We start from the raw sequence: 15949 nt of genomic DNA, 5'->3' as shown, positions 1-15949 counted from the left end.
GGTGGATATCATTTAATTTGTTATCACACAAAGTGCCATGCGCTCTGCAGCAATACAGTGGGAAGAGACCAATAACACTGATAAAAGAAAAAGAATGTAACAAGCTTTGGTTAGAAAACAGTAGATGAAAGGGTGCATCAGGTACAGTAAAAGATAAATACAGTAAAGACAGCACACTAGAAACCATACACTAAAAGAGAGATGTAACATAAAATCATACGTCATCTTCAGTTGCGTAGCCAGGGAGGACATTTCCAAATACACAAACTCCAGAGCAAAAATATATGAAGTATGACTGAAACCCCTCTCCTAAAAAAACATTGGCTACGCTACTAGTAGTTTAGATTCAGCCCGTGACAAAAAGCTGTCTAAGATGACAATTTGGACATCATTCAACAATCATAATTTCAGGCCGTAGCATCAGCTCAGCACCAAAATATAGGTCAAGAACTTGAGGTGATGGAAGATTGAAGGGCTGTACAAGTTTTTGCTCGTCTGTATTGTCGACAACATACGACCAGCGGTGACGATCGAATCTGACTGTCATGAGCACATCTACAAGCAGGAAAAGGCTTCCGCAGTAAATATACAGCCTTCTTATTTGGCCAAAAAGTGGCAGCTGTTGCTTCTCTAGGATGACTACATCGAACTTTTTGAAAACCAAGTTTTCCACCTCGGCAGAACCAACTTCCCACACTGGAATGCCAGGAGAGACAACTTTGCGCATGTATGAGCACAAGTCTTCTAGCTTCAGCTGCCTGGATCTTTTAGTCTGTATGCCACGGTCCACTTCTAAGTTGGAAAATTCGAAACTCTGCAGCAACTGGTGTCTTTCTGCGATAGACTTGCATATATTTCGAAAGTTTTGGTTGCGCTGTGCAATAGTTTTCATGTACTGGTGTTTGGCTTCATATCGCATGCACCAGTATTGCTTTAGTGGACCAAGTTCACTGATGAGCCGAGGGTAATGAATCAAGAAATGCAGTTTGGGTATTATTGCACCAGGGTAGAGAGCAGCAAATGAAGATAAAAAAAATCGTATTTCATCTTGCAGATATGCCAAATGGTCGTGAGGAATCTTGTCGGCAAATGTTATATCTGCAATGCTTCTCAGAAGTAGGTACACTTCCCAGTGCTCATTTTGTTTAGGAACAATATCTGCAAACATAAGAGAAAAAAATCTGAATAGGCACCACTTTTGAGAAGCTGTTCCCTTGTATGCACTTTGCCCATTAAGAAAGGATTTCACGACTTCTTCCGGTTTGTTCTTTTTGTCGTGAGCACCAAAAACGAATGTGCGGATACGATCAAGGTCTGAGTGCCTAATTACTCCAGAACGAAGCAGGCCTTGCAAAATGTGCCTTAATACATGTGGAATGGCTCCCTCCAGCACATCGTGCATCAAGTCCGGAGGCAGTTGCACTGTCACATCAAAATAGGCAACATCTGTGAGTGGAGATTCATCTTTAACGCCGTACAGTGCTGTGCCTAGCTGCCTATTTATTTTAGCACTTGCAACGTGGTTTTGGTGCAAGGGCAGATTTCGAACCTGAACATCACTCTCGTGAAAGGCAGTGTTGAACGCCGAGTTTGGTGAAGTACAAAATCTGCATGGACGACCACGGCTGAAAGAACACGTGAATCCGCCAAGTCGATTCATTGAAAGGTTATCACCGGAAAAGGCAACAAGAATCGCTCTCACCTTTACCGCAACAGAGTTCTTCCACAGAGTGAAACCAGTCATCCATAAAGCTGATACGTCATCTACAACTGGCTTCAAAATAACATTGATTCCGTGCTTGATGACAAGTCTATATGGTGCAACTAAAACTACATGGATAGAGCTGAGCTGTGATCTGTATTTGGCATGGATGTTTACCACGCTGAAATACACGACAAGGATTTTGTGAACACCCCGCTTTGACCCCAGCGGATTCACTATCTCCACTTCGTCGCTGTACAACACAAAAAAAAGCGTATACTGCGCGCCATCCTCGAGTAGTGCATGCAACTTTTCTTTGTATATGCAGCCATCCCTAAAATTATGCAGCGTTGGTGAAGGCGCTCCTGTTGAGAAATCTAGCTCTATGTGGTCGCGGAAGTTCTCAGAGGACATAAGATTTCGCATGACACCACTTATAGGAACAAACTGAAAAGTCTCACCAGCACCAAGATCACGCACTTCAGGCTTTACGTAGGGCAGGTGACGCTTGGCGAATTGCTCTCGCTTATATTTACTACTTGCTGCTTGAAAAATATCCTCTAAGAATTCACCAGCGAGTAACTTGCGCAGTTCGATTCCTGCCGACTCCATCGCGATGTTATTTTCAATGACAGAAGCGAATGTCCGAATTATGTCGAGAAAGGTAATCTTGAAGTCATTGAAAACACTTTCTGCCGTAGAGTGCGGTAGCTTGTGCACTTCTGCAACACGAAAAAAAAGTAAGCACAGCTGTTTTTTTATTTTCAGCACGAAGTCGTTGATTGTGGTCACTCGAGCAGTGGGAACAGAGACCGCATCGCATTCCGTGTTGATCATGTTCGACGAGCAACCAGATGAAAACATTTCACTGTGATCACCCACTGTGTCGTGCGCAGCGCAGCTTGTTGTGGCACGCACCGGTGGTTCTTCGAGGACTGTTGGTTCAACACCGGCTTCCTCTGCGTCATCCATGTCCATATATCGTCTGTGCACACGGTAAATGTGCCTTCGATAAGATTCGAACTCACTGTAGGTTTTCGCACACCCATCCACACCGCACATGATAGAAAATCTATTGTCGTGGCGATGGTCTCTTATGTGCCAGACGACTTTGCAGAGCTTCGTGGACGAGAACGCACATCTTGGGCATGAGTGTAACATGTTCACTCGCGGCAGTATTTGCGTACAGCCGCTGGGCGGTATTCTGGACTAAGTACGCCGACGGCTCACCATGATTACAGGTAGCTACATGGCAGACGTAACTGCAGTTCTATCCGTAGTTTTCACCAGCCGAACTGGGCCAGCATGGCTTACCATTTAGGACCAAAAAGTTGACAAGACGGCGGAGGGCGAAAAACATGAACCGGCAACACGTGGAAGCTCCGCATTCTTTGAGGGTTTTTGCACGGCCGGGCTAGACTGCACCTGGAAGGCGGGCGTCGTGGAGGAAGGGGGGGGGGGGGTGGGTGGCAAGGGTGAGATATTTTCACTGACAATAAGGATAAGGAGTAGTTGCCTTTACACGGGAATTCATGTGCCGTCTTAGCTGCGGGTAGCGAGAGGGTACACATTCCTACACGTGTCTAGCAGCGCCGTGAATATTGGTCGATGCAGAAACGGTTTCTTTCAAAATCAAGTTCAAGATCTAGTGAAGGATTCGACGAAACACCGTCTGGCGAGGGGCATACGTGTCTTGCAAATAAACAAACACTCGCCAAATTTGCAACGATATACGTTGCAATTAGCGAGCGTTTGTTTATTTGCAAAACAAGTTCAAGATTTGAAAAAGCCACGCTAAACTGGACGGACATGCTTTTCGTGGAAGTACACTGTGCAGGTGGATTTCTTGGACCTGCCCTTCATCGTGCCCGAAATACAGGCTGCCCGTAGGGAAAGCGCATGGGTTGGTTTACTTCATGCCACGCACGTGCTTATTGTGACATTTCATTCGTAGGGCAAGTATTGAACTTCCTGAGAAGCTACGGCAACATAAGAGCGATGTCCCCAAGTTCCAGTGACAAAGAGTACGTTCGCGGACCACGGCATCTATTTTCACGATGCAGCTTATTTAAACAGGTTTTCGCGAAATCCTGGCCTATCCAAGACAGTCAGTCAGTCAACAAACTTTTTACACATTCCCCTGAGGAGCTGACGTCTTTCAAGACGGCTGGTCGGCTGCGGGCGGCACCCACGTCGGTACAGGAAGGGCATGCCCCTTTCGCAAGGAGACAGCCAGTAACTTCAACCGGCTTAAGGTGCGCTGCTAATCGAGTGCGCTCAATATAATTTCGCTCATCATGAAGAATAGGCACGACCCCACGGCAGGAAGAAAAAGTACGCGAATCGTGGAATTTTTTCTTGCAGCTAAAAAAAAAGAAGAAAAGAAGTGGATATTTCAAGGGCTAGTTTTTCTTTGTTAGTCTTGATATTGCACCTAAGAACAACAAAACAAAACATTTGTTTACTCCTTACTTTGATTGGCGTCCCTCTGTTTCAAGTAAAGTCCATTAATTAAAGGACTGCACAGCAAGCATAACCGCAATTAGTCTCCTAACCATGGTTATAGAAATTAAACGGGTGATTCCACGGGAGATAAGGTAATAAACCGAACTGAAGTGAGATCGACAGGAATCTGAAAAGGATGTATCACATTTGATTGAGTATTTCATATTTTATGTATATAGCACCAAGCAGCCCGAAAAGGAACCCAGTTTTCTTTTAAACTGCATAATTTATGGGATCAAAAATATGGAACATATTCAATGCGGGGGACCAATTTCATCACCCGTCGTTCTCGACAGGTGATGAGGGTGTTATAAGCAAACATTACCGTTGAATTTTTTGTGTGAAATGTATGCGACAGAAACAGTAAAGTAACATTTATGAAACGTACTTGTAAAGCGAAGGAAACTATTTTTGAAAAATTTCTGAATATGCAACACTAAGTATAAATTGTTGTTGGGCGATTTGATTTAACGTCAGTAGGGTACATAATACCGCAAACTTGGAAAAAACACAGATTCTAGTAAATAAGTAGGAGGGAGCAGAAAGGTCGTGCGATAAACTTCTTTGTTTATTTGAAAGAACAGGCCACCAGATTACAAATCTCTGCGAATGCGTGCGTCAAAATCGGTAAACACTGGTCACATTCGCGTGTCAGAAAGCTGCAGCTCGTTTTGGTAAAGTAAAATAGTCGTATCAATAATGTAAGCTGTGCCTCTTTTCTTAATGTCAAACGCCCCCAATAGCTCGCACTAATGTTTCGTTGCTTCTGCCTATTATCTTGACCTCGCGAAGCCGAGGATCACATCTGCAGGCTATACCATGCGCAGGTAAATACGCATTTCTTTTATTCTTTAGAGATAAAGGATGCTCCCGAGTCGGTCGTTGAGACAGCGTCCTGTTTGGCCTACGTACGTATTCCCACACGACAGCGGTATTTATGCAACCGTCACGCATTTCACATAAGGTATGGTGTGCTTCTTCAGGCATCCAGGCATTTCTGTCAACGTGGCTGACCCACGGACACCGTCCAGCCAACTTGTGTGGTGCCGAGATTACGCCCACGTACCATGCTTATTCCAGCTCACAATCATCAAAAGGTAGCAAAGGTTTGCTTTTGCGTCCACGTCTGGTGATGATGTAAAAATTTGAACGACTCTCGAGTGCAACGATCCCGGCGGCGATACCAAATGTTTGTTTTGTCGAGAAGTGGGTGACACGTGTTATTGGTACCTACTTTACACAGTGTTTAGACTTGAGTGAATAGCCGTTTGTAGAAGAATTATTAAGATGCTCGCTTAGCCGAATGTTTACACACCGACACCAACTCGAACAATCAGCCATTTTTACACACCAACCCGGTTGCCCCACGTACACCCACCTCAGTTGTCTATTGGCACAATGGTCACAGTAACTTAGAGTGGTCTAGAGTGGCTATAGACCACTCTGGGCTCCGTGTTTCGGAGCACAAACCGAGATCTCAACCAAAAAGTGTCACTTTTTTTGGTCTAGTGAAATATGCCGATGGAATATGCATGCCGATTCGACGCTGCAGTGTACTGGTTTAATATGGCAGACAGTGTGCCATCTTAAGAAGCGGAGGTTGGGAATACTTTCTAAGAAGAATAATAAAACATTAATTGGACAACTGCAGATCGAGAAGACATACGCGCCCGATATGTTTGAACTCTTTAGTGTGATTCAGCGGTCCTCTGGATACCATTCAATTGTACGATATGCCGGGGCCATCCTGATTAAATGCGTCGCAGTGGTCTAGCTAAACTATATATGGTCATATCTCCGACGAGCTTTGTAAAGGCAGCCACCCGCCCCATTATTCTGTCAACTAACATGATTTTAATTAGAACTAACAGACAATGACTCCAAGAAATATATAGAGGGTGTTATTAGAAGTAATTGCAATGTACATGTAAAGAAAGAAAATGGCATGGAAAGATAGCAGTCCGCTGGTAGGGACCAAACCTGTGACCTTCGAATAACGCATGCGATGCTCCAGAGCAGGGGTTCGCAACCTGCGGCCCGCGAGGCACTACTATATATGTGGCCCCGGCAGGACGTCCACCCCCCCCTCTCCTTCTAACCTTATTTCTTCGTATACTTAAAGGACCAGGCAGTTTTGGCCTAAAATGCAATTTTTTTAGTAACCAATGTTTAATTGGAACCTCATGACGCGTGCTTAAAATAAACATGATTTTACAGTTTTTTTACATTATCCCTTTGCTCGCAAAGCCCCCCCCCCCCCTTCCATTTGGCCCGTCGCTGTGCCAACTTCTGCTCTAGAGCATCGCACGTGTCGAAGGTTCGGTCCCTGACTGCGGTAAGTTACCTTTTCGTCCACTTTTATTTCGTCAAACTTACATTGCAATAACTACGAATAACATTCCCTATACTATCTCTGGCATCATTGTCTGTTAGTCCTCATTAATATTCTGTCGAACAAAGAAAAACGAGCCGTTCAGTTTTCACTTCTTTCCTTCAGCCAATGTATGTATATCTTTCCTAACAGAACAACAAGACCTTGAAGCAACAAAAAAAATTTCTCACACAGGTTTTGATAGTGAATATTACCTACATGCAACACAATCACTCCATTAGAGTCTCTCTCGGAGTGAGACCGTGCGGAAGTGACATAATATCGCTTGTAGAATAAATGATGTTGACACCGGTGATTGTTTTGTCACGAACTCAATGGCCACGATAAATGAAATCTTAGCACTTCATTCACGTGCTCGGAGAACATATTCAAGTTCTCATCGAATGGCCGAGAGATAACAGAATTCTTTGCCTACATTATGCTTGAAGCAGTTTGTTTTTACGAGTGGCCTTGAAAACTGTGTCTCACACCTTTCAAAACAACACGTGGGGAGCTGCATCACACTATCTGAAATAACACAACCGCTGCTTAATTAGTATTGAGCGAAGTGGTAGCTGCACATGACTTCTGTCGTCGTAAATTCACGTTAAAACGGACGTGGCATCTGCCTACACGAGCGAGTCATGCAGCAGAGAATTAATATAAATTAATTAATTTGTGCGCTCGATGCACACAAATTGAATTGAGTTAGCTTCTTTGTGGTGGTCTTACTTATTTGTACCAATGTCCATCTGGTTAAGCGCATAATTGTAAGCTATATAAACATGGAAGGTGGTGGCGCGTTACAGTGTCGAACGTTAGGGGGGGGGGGGGGGCAGTGGTTTTCAGAATCGGAAAAGAAAGGAAAAGTGAACCCCGCAAATATTTGCCGCCAACTGCGACACCTGAGCAGTGGTTCACTGGGGAAGGGGGATAATAGACTAGAGTGGAGAGATGAAATGGGAATAAGAAAGCGAGAGAAGAGACCAGGAAAAAAAAAGGGGGGGGAGAACTTGTTCTCTTTTCATGCCCTTCTACTCACTCGCTGTCCCCAACTGGACCGGCATAATGAATAAAATGTTCTTTATTACCTTCGCATGCCAGCTACAGGTTTCAGACAGGACAAATTTCCGCTGCACAGAGCCAAATGGTCTTCAAGATTCAAAATTTTAACAACAGACAGCGTCGTTGTGATAGTTACCTTCAGGAGGCGCTGATTACTGAAACGCGGCAGGGGGCGCACACATCGACGGAAGCTGAGCCAGGCTAGGGTGGCTAGCCAGGCAAAGAGCAGGTTGTCGCAGTGTGAACGTGTCAGCAGCTTTCCTCCCGCGCCCACGTGCTTGTGTATTCATGGAGCCGCCGGAATTCCAATATTTGGTGTCATTTCAAGGCCGCAAGAAGATTATTTCTGCTCGTGGACCGACGGAGGCGGACATTTTGGAAGCCTTGAAGACGACAGACTTTGGCCATTCTTTGCAAGCATGCCGGATTGAGGTATGTTGTCTCTATCCTGAAGTGCATCGAATTGCATTGTGACAGTGGCCCAAACAGTACTGATTATATTCCGTTGTTAGCACGTGCTTCAACAGTTTTACCAAGCATGCGCTCGCGCTTTTCGAAGCGTGGGGCTTTTCTTGCCCTGCTCTCTCACTGGAGCTGTCGGCCCGCGAAGCGTGCACGTGGTCTCGGAGTTGCTGATGGGAGATGTAAACCAGGTTTAATCTCCGCTTCGGCGGCGCGCAACCACCCTTTGCTGGCATTCGCAGTGGTTGTGTTGCGATAATGTAATGGTGCGAATCGGCTATCGGGGTGGTTTTAAAAAAAAAGTGAAGAAATAAGTGTGGCCTCGTAACTGTGGCTCACTTCGGAGGTCAACTCAACAACACTGCACCGAGGATGGGGAAGTGGGAATGACAGATGTAGAGGATGAGAGGTGAAAATGGTAAAAAAAAATGCGCACTCGATCTGTCTCTCGGAGGCACGCACGAACTTTCATTAGCGGAAAGTGGGGCAGCGCGCTTGGTCATCCAGTTATCGAGCAGGCAATGCACCAAGACACGGCGTTGGTAAGATGAGTGGCCGTCGCTGAGTTCGTTTCCTGGTGTTCAAATTGAGCGAGATTGTTCACGAATAAAGGCATAGCTAGGATGTTAAGAGGTTAGGTATGTAAGGAGATCAGCAAAAAAAAGTAAGACTTTTGTACCGCACGTAAAACATGAAATCAATAAAATTGGACTACAAGAAAGACTTATTATCAATTTCGAAGGACATGGAATAGGCTAATTTCTGTGGTTACTGCATGTATCTTCCATAGTGAAAATAGCGTGGGTGCAGAAGCTGCTTGTTAGCATCGGCATGCGCAGGGTTCCCCTCTGAAGAGGGGGGCTGGGTGAAGGTTGCACGCCGGGCACGTTCTCTCCCCCCACCCCGAAATTTTTTTTCGCTCTGCCTACACAGAACAAAATGAACGTTTACCTGCCCGGTACCCACTATAGATCAGAAACGTGCCCTCCCCTCTGAAAAAGATATCTGCATACTACCCTGGCTGACTTTGCGCTGCCTTCTGAAACTCAGCACCCCTCTCCCTATTGTGTCAATGAGTGGGGCAAACATGGCGACCCCCTTCTACGTCTTAATTGACAATAGGGTGAGGGGCGGGGGGACCGCCAGCTGTGCTCCCAGGTATGCTCGTCAGAAACTGAAAATTCTCAAAGCTAGCGTAAAGTGTTGTGTGTGTGTGTGTGTGTGTGTGTGTGTGTGTGTGTGTGTGTGTGTGTGTGTGTGTGTGTGTGTGTGTGTGTGTGTGTGTGTGTGTGTGTGTGTGTGTGTGTGTGTGTGTGCGTGTGTGTGTGTGTGTGTGTGCGTGCGTGTGTGTGCGTGCGTGTGTGTGTGTGTGTGTGTGTGTGTGCGTGCGTGTGTGTGCGTGCGTGTGTGTGCGCGTGCGTGCGTGTGCGTGTGTGTATGTGTGCGTGCGTGCGTGCGTGCGTGCGTGCGCGCGCAGTCTTGTGTTCTGGATGCTTGTTCACCAATGCTGTACGTTTGCCCCACGGTCGGCATTTCTGTCTCGCAGGTGTCGTTAGGTGTGTTTAATGCTTTGTATTCTTTGATATATTGTGTTGCTTTGTGTAGTGAAATCATCAATAATTATTAGGTGTGTGAGTATTCAAATTACCAATGGAATAGCGACGGATCCTTTATCTCTATTTAGCTATTTCATTGCCGAAATGTGTGCACTCGAAACATTAATGGGCTATCAACACTGTATTTATTAGCGCATGATTTCGCTTCTGCAAAAAACTATGGTGTTGCCAAGCGGTGGTGTTGGATGTTGAAACACAGTTTGAATTTTAGCCATTTTTGTAAAGGTGATAGCTGCCAGGTAAAGCCAGCTACATAGGTCAGAGAAAGTGTTTCCCAGAAACAGTCTGGAAGATAGAAGTGCAGCATAGCGTTCTTGCAGAGTAATATGAGAAGCACGATCATAAGATCGACTTCGACATCGCTTCTGTTCTTGAAACAGAAAGGAATCTATGAAGGAGGCTCTTGTTCAAATGCTGTTACATTCAGAACACACCTGTAAACATGAACCGGTCGTTAGGAACAATTCCCTCTGTATACGTTCACAGCCTCCGATACGCGAGAGAAAGAGAAAGCAGGGGCCATTGTCAAACAAGACGGGGAGATGCTTCCATGACCAATATAGTCATCTCCTTAGGAAAATACCGAATTGGTTCCGAAACGTCGAGATCTCTACGAACTTGGCTAGAGCCATTTCTAATTTCTAAATTGTGATACACTGTAGAAGAAAAGTTTGACGACAGAGATAACAACAGAGCTAAAAAATTTGCTTCAGCTTAGCGCACGCAAGAAATGCAGCCTAATAATTCCTTCAACGTGCGAAAATATAAGGCTCCATGGTCTATTGAATGAAGACTTGTGCCATTAGCGTATACAGTATTTTATAGATAGCAGATACTGTGAGTGTGGTTTTTCGTTGTAGCACAGTGATTATCTTCTGCTAGTACAGCAATCATTAAATGCTTTTGTTTATTTCTAATTGATGTTATGAAACAGTGAAATTTCACAAGTTTAATTGTCACTATTTCACAAATCTGAACTTACTGATACCGAATGTCCAGACGAGTAATTTACAATGCTCTTTACAATACATACATTAAGGGTTTCTCGACAATACACACGGCATCATGATAATAATAAAAAAAAACAGGACAAGTAAAGTGATTCTAGGGTGCTATTGAATATAACATTGGTAGTCTGCTTACTTCAGGTTCTGTGCCTATTGAGGTAACTTTATGGGAATTTGAACATCACATCTGAATCTCTTTCAGGTATACAACGTCCGACATGATGAATTTGTGGACCCACCAGCTGGCCATGTCTTCTCTGAGAAAGATAAAATCAGGCTTGTGTGCAGTGAAAACTTCTTAATGAGCTGCAGGTCAGTACCTAAATTTCAGGTGCCAAGTTTAATATTGCTTTTGGAAAACTGCATCACTTACTAGCCTCTGTTTTCAGCACAACTGACAAAGTGACAGCAGTGCATGAAGGTAGCCTGCCCAAGACCCTTGAAAGTAATGAGCAGTCACCTAGTCAGCAGCTTGCCTGCTGTGAAAATGATTATAGGCTACCACCTGTGCCCTTAGATATTAAGGATGCGATTGAAAGGACACAACCAGGAAAAGTGTCCAGTCACACTAAATCCCGCATTGTAGGGTGGATTGCAAATCATCTCATGACTATAACAGTGTAAGTATAGGCATGTATTTGCATGTGTTTAATTCAGTACAGGTTTTAAAGTTGCTCTTTTTTACAGCTATCCAGGAAGCCTCTACGAAGCAGCTGCAAAATCTCTCGTGTTGGAATATCCAGTGCTAAGGGACACTATTGGCACAGGCTGGGTAAGCACTAAAGCAATGGCATTCCTATAACTTTATTGGGATGTCATACATGTTGGTGAGCTAGACTGCAGGTGCCCTTCAAGTTATTTTGTTCTTGGAGAGCATTCAAGAAGTTTCAACCCCATATTTATTACATTTGAATAATTGCCATGCATGTTCTTAGAGTCGTTTCATCGAACTCTGATAATGGCAGACATTAACTTGAGGGTTTGATAATAATCATCAACTAGGTGCCCATGGCCAATATATTCATATCATGCATTAATAAAGTTAAAAACTGGCCCTGGTTATAAGCTTTAACACCGGTTTAAGAGGATAAATACAGATGTAATGCATCGCTTCTGGGGATTGAATATTACCACTAATGGTATATGTAGTTTCTAATCACAGCTTGAATAGAGGCTCACACAAGCTCAGTTCTGCGACTGAAATGCCACGATCTTCGCCATGCCGCATGGCTCCAGCACATACATAAAATGCAGGAACCGGAGTTTGGAATGAGCAGATAAAGCTAAAATACAACAGATATGCTGATATTACTAGGAACAGCTAAATTTGCCAGGTATTGTCACCTGAATCTGCTTCTGCCCCATAGCAGGTTAAAAGCAGTGTATCAAGGTTCCCAAAGAATCATTTGCTTCAAAAGTGACCATGTTCAAAGAGGACAGTGTCCACTGTGCGGAAATTTGAAATAATAAAAAAAATTGTTGTTTCCAGGACTCATGGAAAGTCTCCTTGAAATACAAATTCGCATATATGAGGAAGTCTCTGTGCACAGTTCCAGCTGTTCAAGCAGCGAGAGCAGCTTACGGAAAACGCAAAGACTTAGAAGAAAGCACCAATACTAAGCGGCACTGCCATGTGGTAAGTGAAACGTCAAATGGACTGGTACATAGAACTCAACTATGAAGTCACTCTTATTTTATGTGTGAGCTACTGAAGTAAAACATTATTCATGTTTTTAACGATATAACCTCTTCATATCAACACATTAAGAAGCCAGGCAAGTTTTCAGGGCCATATTGACAGTTAAAGTATAGTAAATGCAAAATAAGACAAAATAAATTTGGTAAACAAAAAAATCATCTTATCTCCTATGGAGAACAAAACAACAACTTTCACAGTTTTCATGCAAGGCTCTATTATTTGAGTCAAGATGGTAACGCTCTATCAAACTTCTATGTGTCCCTGTATGTTTAAAACTCGGCGTTTCAGCAAGTGCCGCGGGCATGTTGCTCGATTCCTCATTCTTTTCTTCATTTTGTAGCTAGGTTCCCGACTTGGCTGATTCCATGCTCCTTGGTTAGCAAGTAGTAGATTTATTGCTCGGTATCAGCTTGTTATTGACATCATGCATCATTCCAGCTTTAAATATTGTGTTCTACATTTTGCACCATACTTATCACTGAAAGTGACTGACAATCCTTTGATTCAACTATTAAACTCGCATGAGTACTGAAATAAGTGGACAGGTGAAATCAAACTACTGCAGCTCAGTGAGCATGTGATGTGAAAGCTCCAACCAGCGATAATTAATGCCCTTTCAGTGGCCACCATAAACAATGCCCATATGCTATGCTTGGCTTCAATATCTGTCTGTCCTCTACATTAGAAAAGCTCCTTATTGCTCTTTATTTGTTGACTACACCATGTAACTATACATAAACCAATGTTTTTCCAGAAGCTTTTTAGAGGTGAACATTTTTTTTGGGGGGGGAGGCAAGATACATATTAGGTTCGAAATTTCAAGTTTTCAAACTTTCTTTTTATATGAAAGAACAAGCACTACTAACTAATATCTGGTCAAAGTTTTACATATATGACATACATATAAAGGCAACAACTCTTGTATTCTAACACCGACACCGCAGTTGGCAATATTTAAAATCAGTGTTACCTCTTCAGACTCCTTCTGATATAGGTAGGAGGCGTGGTTCACTGGTTTTACACACACATTTGCGATATGCTGGTTCACAAGGTGTAAATTTGGAAGTGGTGAAGTGCCGAGGTGGTCGACATTGGAGAGAATCATTGTGAGAACTTTGATATTAACATAATTTATGACACACTCGCAGAGCAAGATGGTATCAGTACACACTGCTTCAGTTCTCTTACGTAAGTCAACCCTGTAATTGAGTTCTCTACACATGTCCAGTTCAAAAAAATGCCAACATTCTTCAACTGAGCTAGCAAAAAGTTGAGTTTTCATGTCTGCCTATTTCATGTCATTTGTCGTGATCTTTCACTGTGCAGTACCATCTTTTTTTTGCTGATTAGATTGTAGATCTCTCCCAACATGTCGCTTCTCAGCATGATGAGGCTACAATTAATAGCCATATTGACTACATGGTGAAAGAAATCAAGCGGCCTATTCCTGACATGCAAAAACTCGGTGATTCTATGGAGCAGACAAGACCATCTAGACAGAAGTGGATGAAGGAAATGAGGCCATCAACAGCAGATGTGGTGCTGAAATACCCTGCTTTGGCAAAGGCTGAAATGGTGAGCAGAAACAGCTGTGGTTTTGATCCTGCTGCAGAAATGTATGTGAGAGAACTTAACAATGAGTTTTTTTATGTTATCGATAGTTGCAAATTTGTTGGTGATTCGGTACAATTTTTTTGTCGTTCTAGCTTCATGAGGAGTTCATTGCTCTCACTGGCGTTAACTTAGAAAAAAAGGTCCTGGAATTTATAAACCGGTATGGAGACCGGTGTTTTGAGCTTGCGAAGTGTCGTCGTTGCGCGAAGGAAGCTGTGAAAGCAATTGAAGAAGAAGTCGAGGCACTGGATGGTGACGAAAAGAAATGTACGTGTAGAAGCTTGCCAGCTTTTCCAGTTTTCCCAAATTTCCAAACTTTTATAAGTCATTTTCATAGGAGTATTACTGTCAATGCCCTTATATGTGAAAGTTTGATGTGCCTAAAAATATTTCGTCAACAGATCGCTTTGCCGTTGGCATTGTCGAGTTGCTGCCCATGCTCCTAAAGGAGCAGCCGCGATTTCTGCAGGGACCGGTGAGCTTATTTGCTTTACCTTTTTTTATATCAGCTAGTATACTTTTCATCAGTGATGCTGATTTTATGTATTACTCATTTTACAGGACACCTACCCTGCCCTTTCGCTGAAGGGCAAAAATGCCTCTGAAGCTACAAACATAGTTGCGAGCTTTGAAGGGCTTAGTGTAGAGGTGCTTGATGTAATTGCAGGTATGACGGCGCTTATGGAAATATACTGGATATTCGATGTCAAGTACAGTGGCGCCAACAAAAAAACATTCACTCTACTTGAACATTTCTGTGGCTTGCCGACAAGTGCAAAGCAGATGCCGCTAGTCATACGGCAAATATCATCGCTTGAAAAGGCAACTTAAGTTATGCCTACAGACGTGTGTTATCAATAAATGTTTTCATATAAAAATGCACTGTGTGGCATATTTCATTGCTCCCTGGCTTTTGGAACAATGCATTGTTTTGTTCCTGACAATGTCAGCCGCATAAACCTGTGGTTTTATACGGCCGTTGACACTCAGCAGTGAATTTGGAGGTGTGTTCGTAGTGTCTTTCATGATAATATATTTCGCAGTGTGGAACAGAACCAGGTGTTTTCCAAGAAAAAGTGCTAAATACCATGATGCAATACATTGGCAATTATTCTGATTTTATATGTATAGTGCATATCTATATTATTGGTATATATACCCGCATTTTCGTCGCATTCATTACAGCTACAATGTTCTCGGTAAAATATGGCCATCAGAATAATCAATTCAACTAACCTGGTGTGCACACAATTGTGTATTCGAAGAGTCTGTCGTACCTCCATACCAGCCGTAGCTAGTAAGAACGTAGCATCGATTACTAACATATTAGCTTCGTAACTTTGGAAGAAGGTAGTGGAACTTGCTACTTTTGGGTAGCAACGGCTTGTCACATATGTTACAACCATATTATAGTAATGGGAGTAGTAGTAACTATTGCTACATATGCCGTTACTAACAGGAAGTAGTAATGGCAAGGCCAGTAACAGTTACTACCCTTGTTGTTGCTACCTGCTGTTAGTAACAGCAACGGTAGTAAGGATTCCTACCCTTGCTTTTACTAGCTGCTGCTAGGAACGGCAAGAGTAGTAACAGTGACTACGCTTGCCGTTACTAACTCCCGTTACTAACAGGGTTGTAACATATGTGACAAACTGTTACTACCCAAAAGTAGCAAGTAGCACTACTTTTTTTTTAAGAGTGCAAAAGAGAACCGAACACGAATAGAATAGTTCTGTCACTGACTGCACACCAACAAAAATCCAATATTTCAATAGCCTTTGATTAGTAAGGCAGCCACTAAAAAAGACCTAGAATACCGCGATGTCTTCTTTTTAAAACAAAGTAATAATAAAGCTCTTGTAGCAGTTCTGTCATTGAATTGATTCAGAATTAATTCAATGAACATTG

The 15949-nt window shown here is 43.2% G+C and overlaps 1 protein-coding gene across 1 annotated transcript; it reads left to right on the top strand.

The window, feature by feature from the left end:
* The first annotated feature begins 3768 nt into the window (after positions 1-3768).
* On the top strand, positions 3769-14921 carry LOC142791597 (sterile alpha motif domain-containing protein 3-like). Its single transcript, XM_075885505.1, has 9 exons — positions 3769-8075; positions 10931-11040; positions 11118-11348; positions 11416-11500; positions 12218-12364; positions 13778-14002; positions 14134-14308; positions 14443-14516; positions 14603-14921. Exons 1-9 carry the CDS (start codon positions 7932-7934, stop codon positions 14870-14872), a joined length of 1461 nt encoding a protein of 486 aa, XP_075741620.1. The 5' UTR covers positions 3769-7931; the 3' UTR covers positions 14873-14921.
* The last annotated feature ends 1028 nt before the right edge of the window (positions 14922-15949 follow it).

The sequence above is a fragment of the Rhipicephalus microplus genome, unplaced genomic scaffold (assembly GCF_043290135.1).
Source record: "Rhipicephalus microplus isolate Deutch F79 unplaced genomic scaffold, USDA_Rmic scaffold_176, whole genome shotgun sequence".
In the NCBI taxonomy this organism is placed as follows: domain Eukaryota; kingdom Metazoa; phylum Arthropoda; class Arachnida; order Ixodida; family Ixodidae; genus Rhipicephalus; species Rhipicephalus microplus.
The sequence above is the reverse complement of the archived record's forward strand: the minus strand, read 5'-3'. Positions and strand labels throughout refer to the sequence as shown.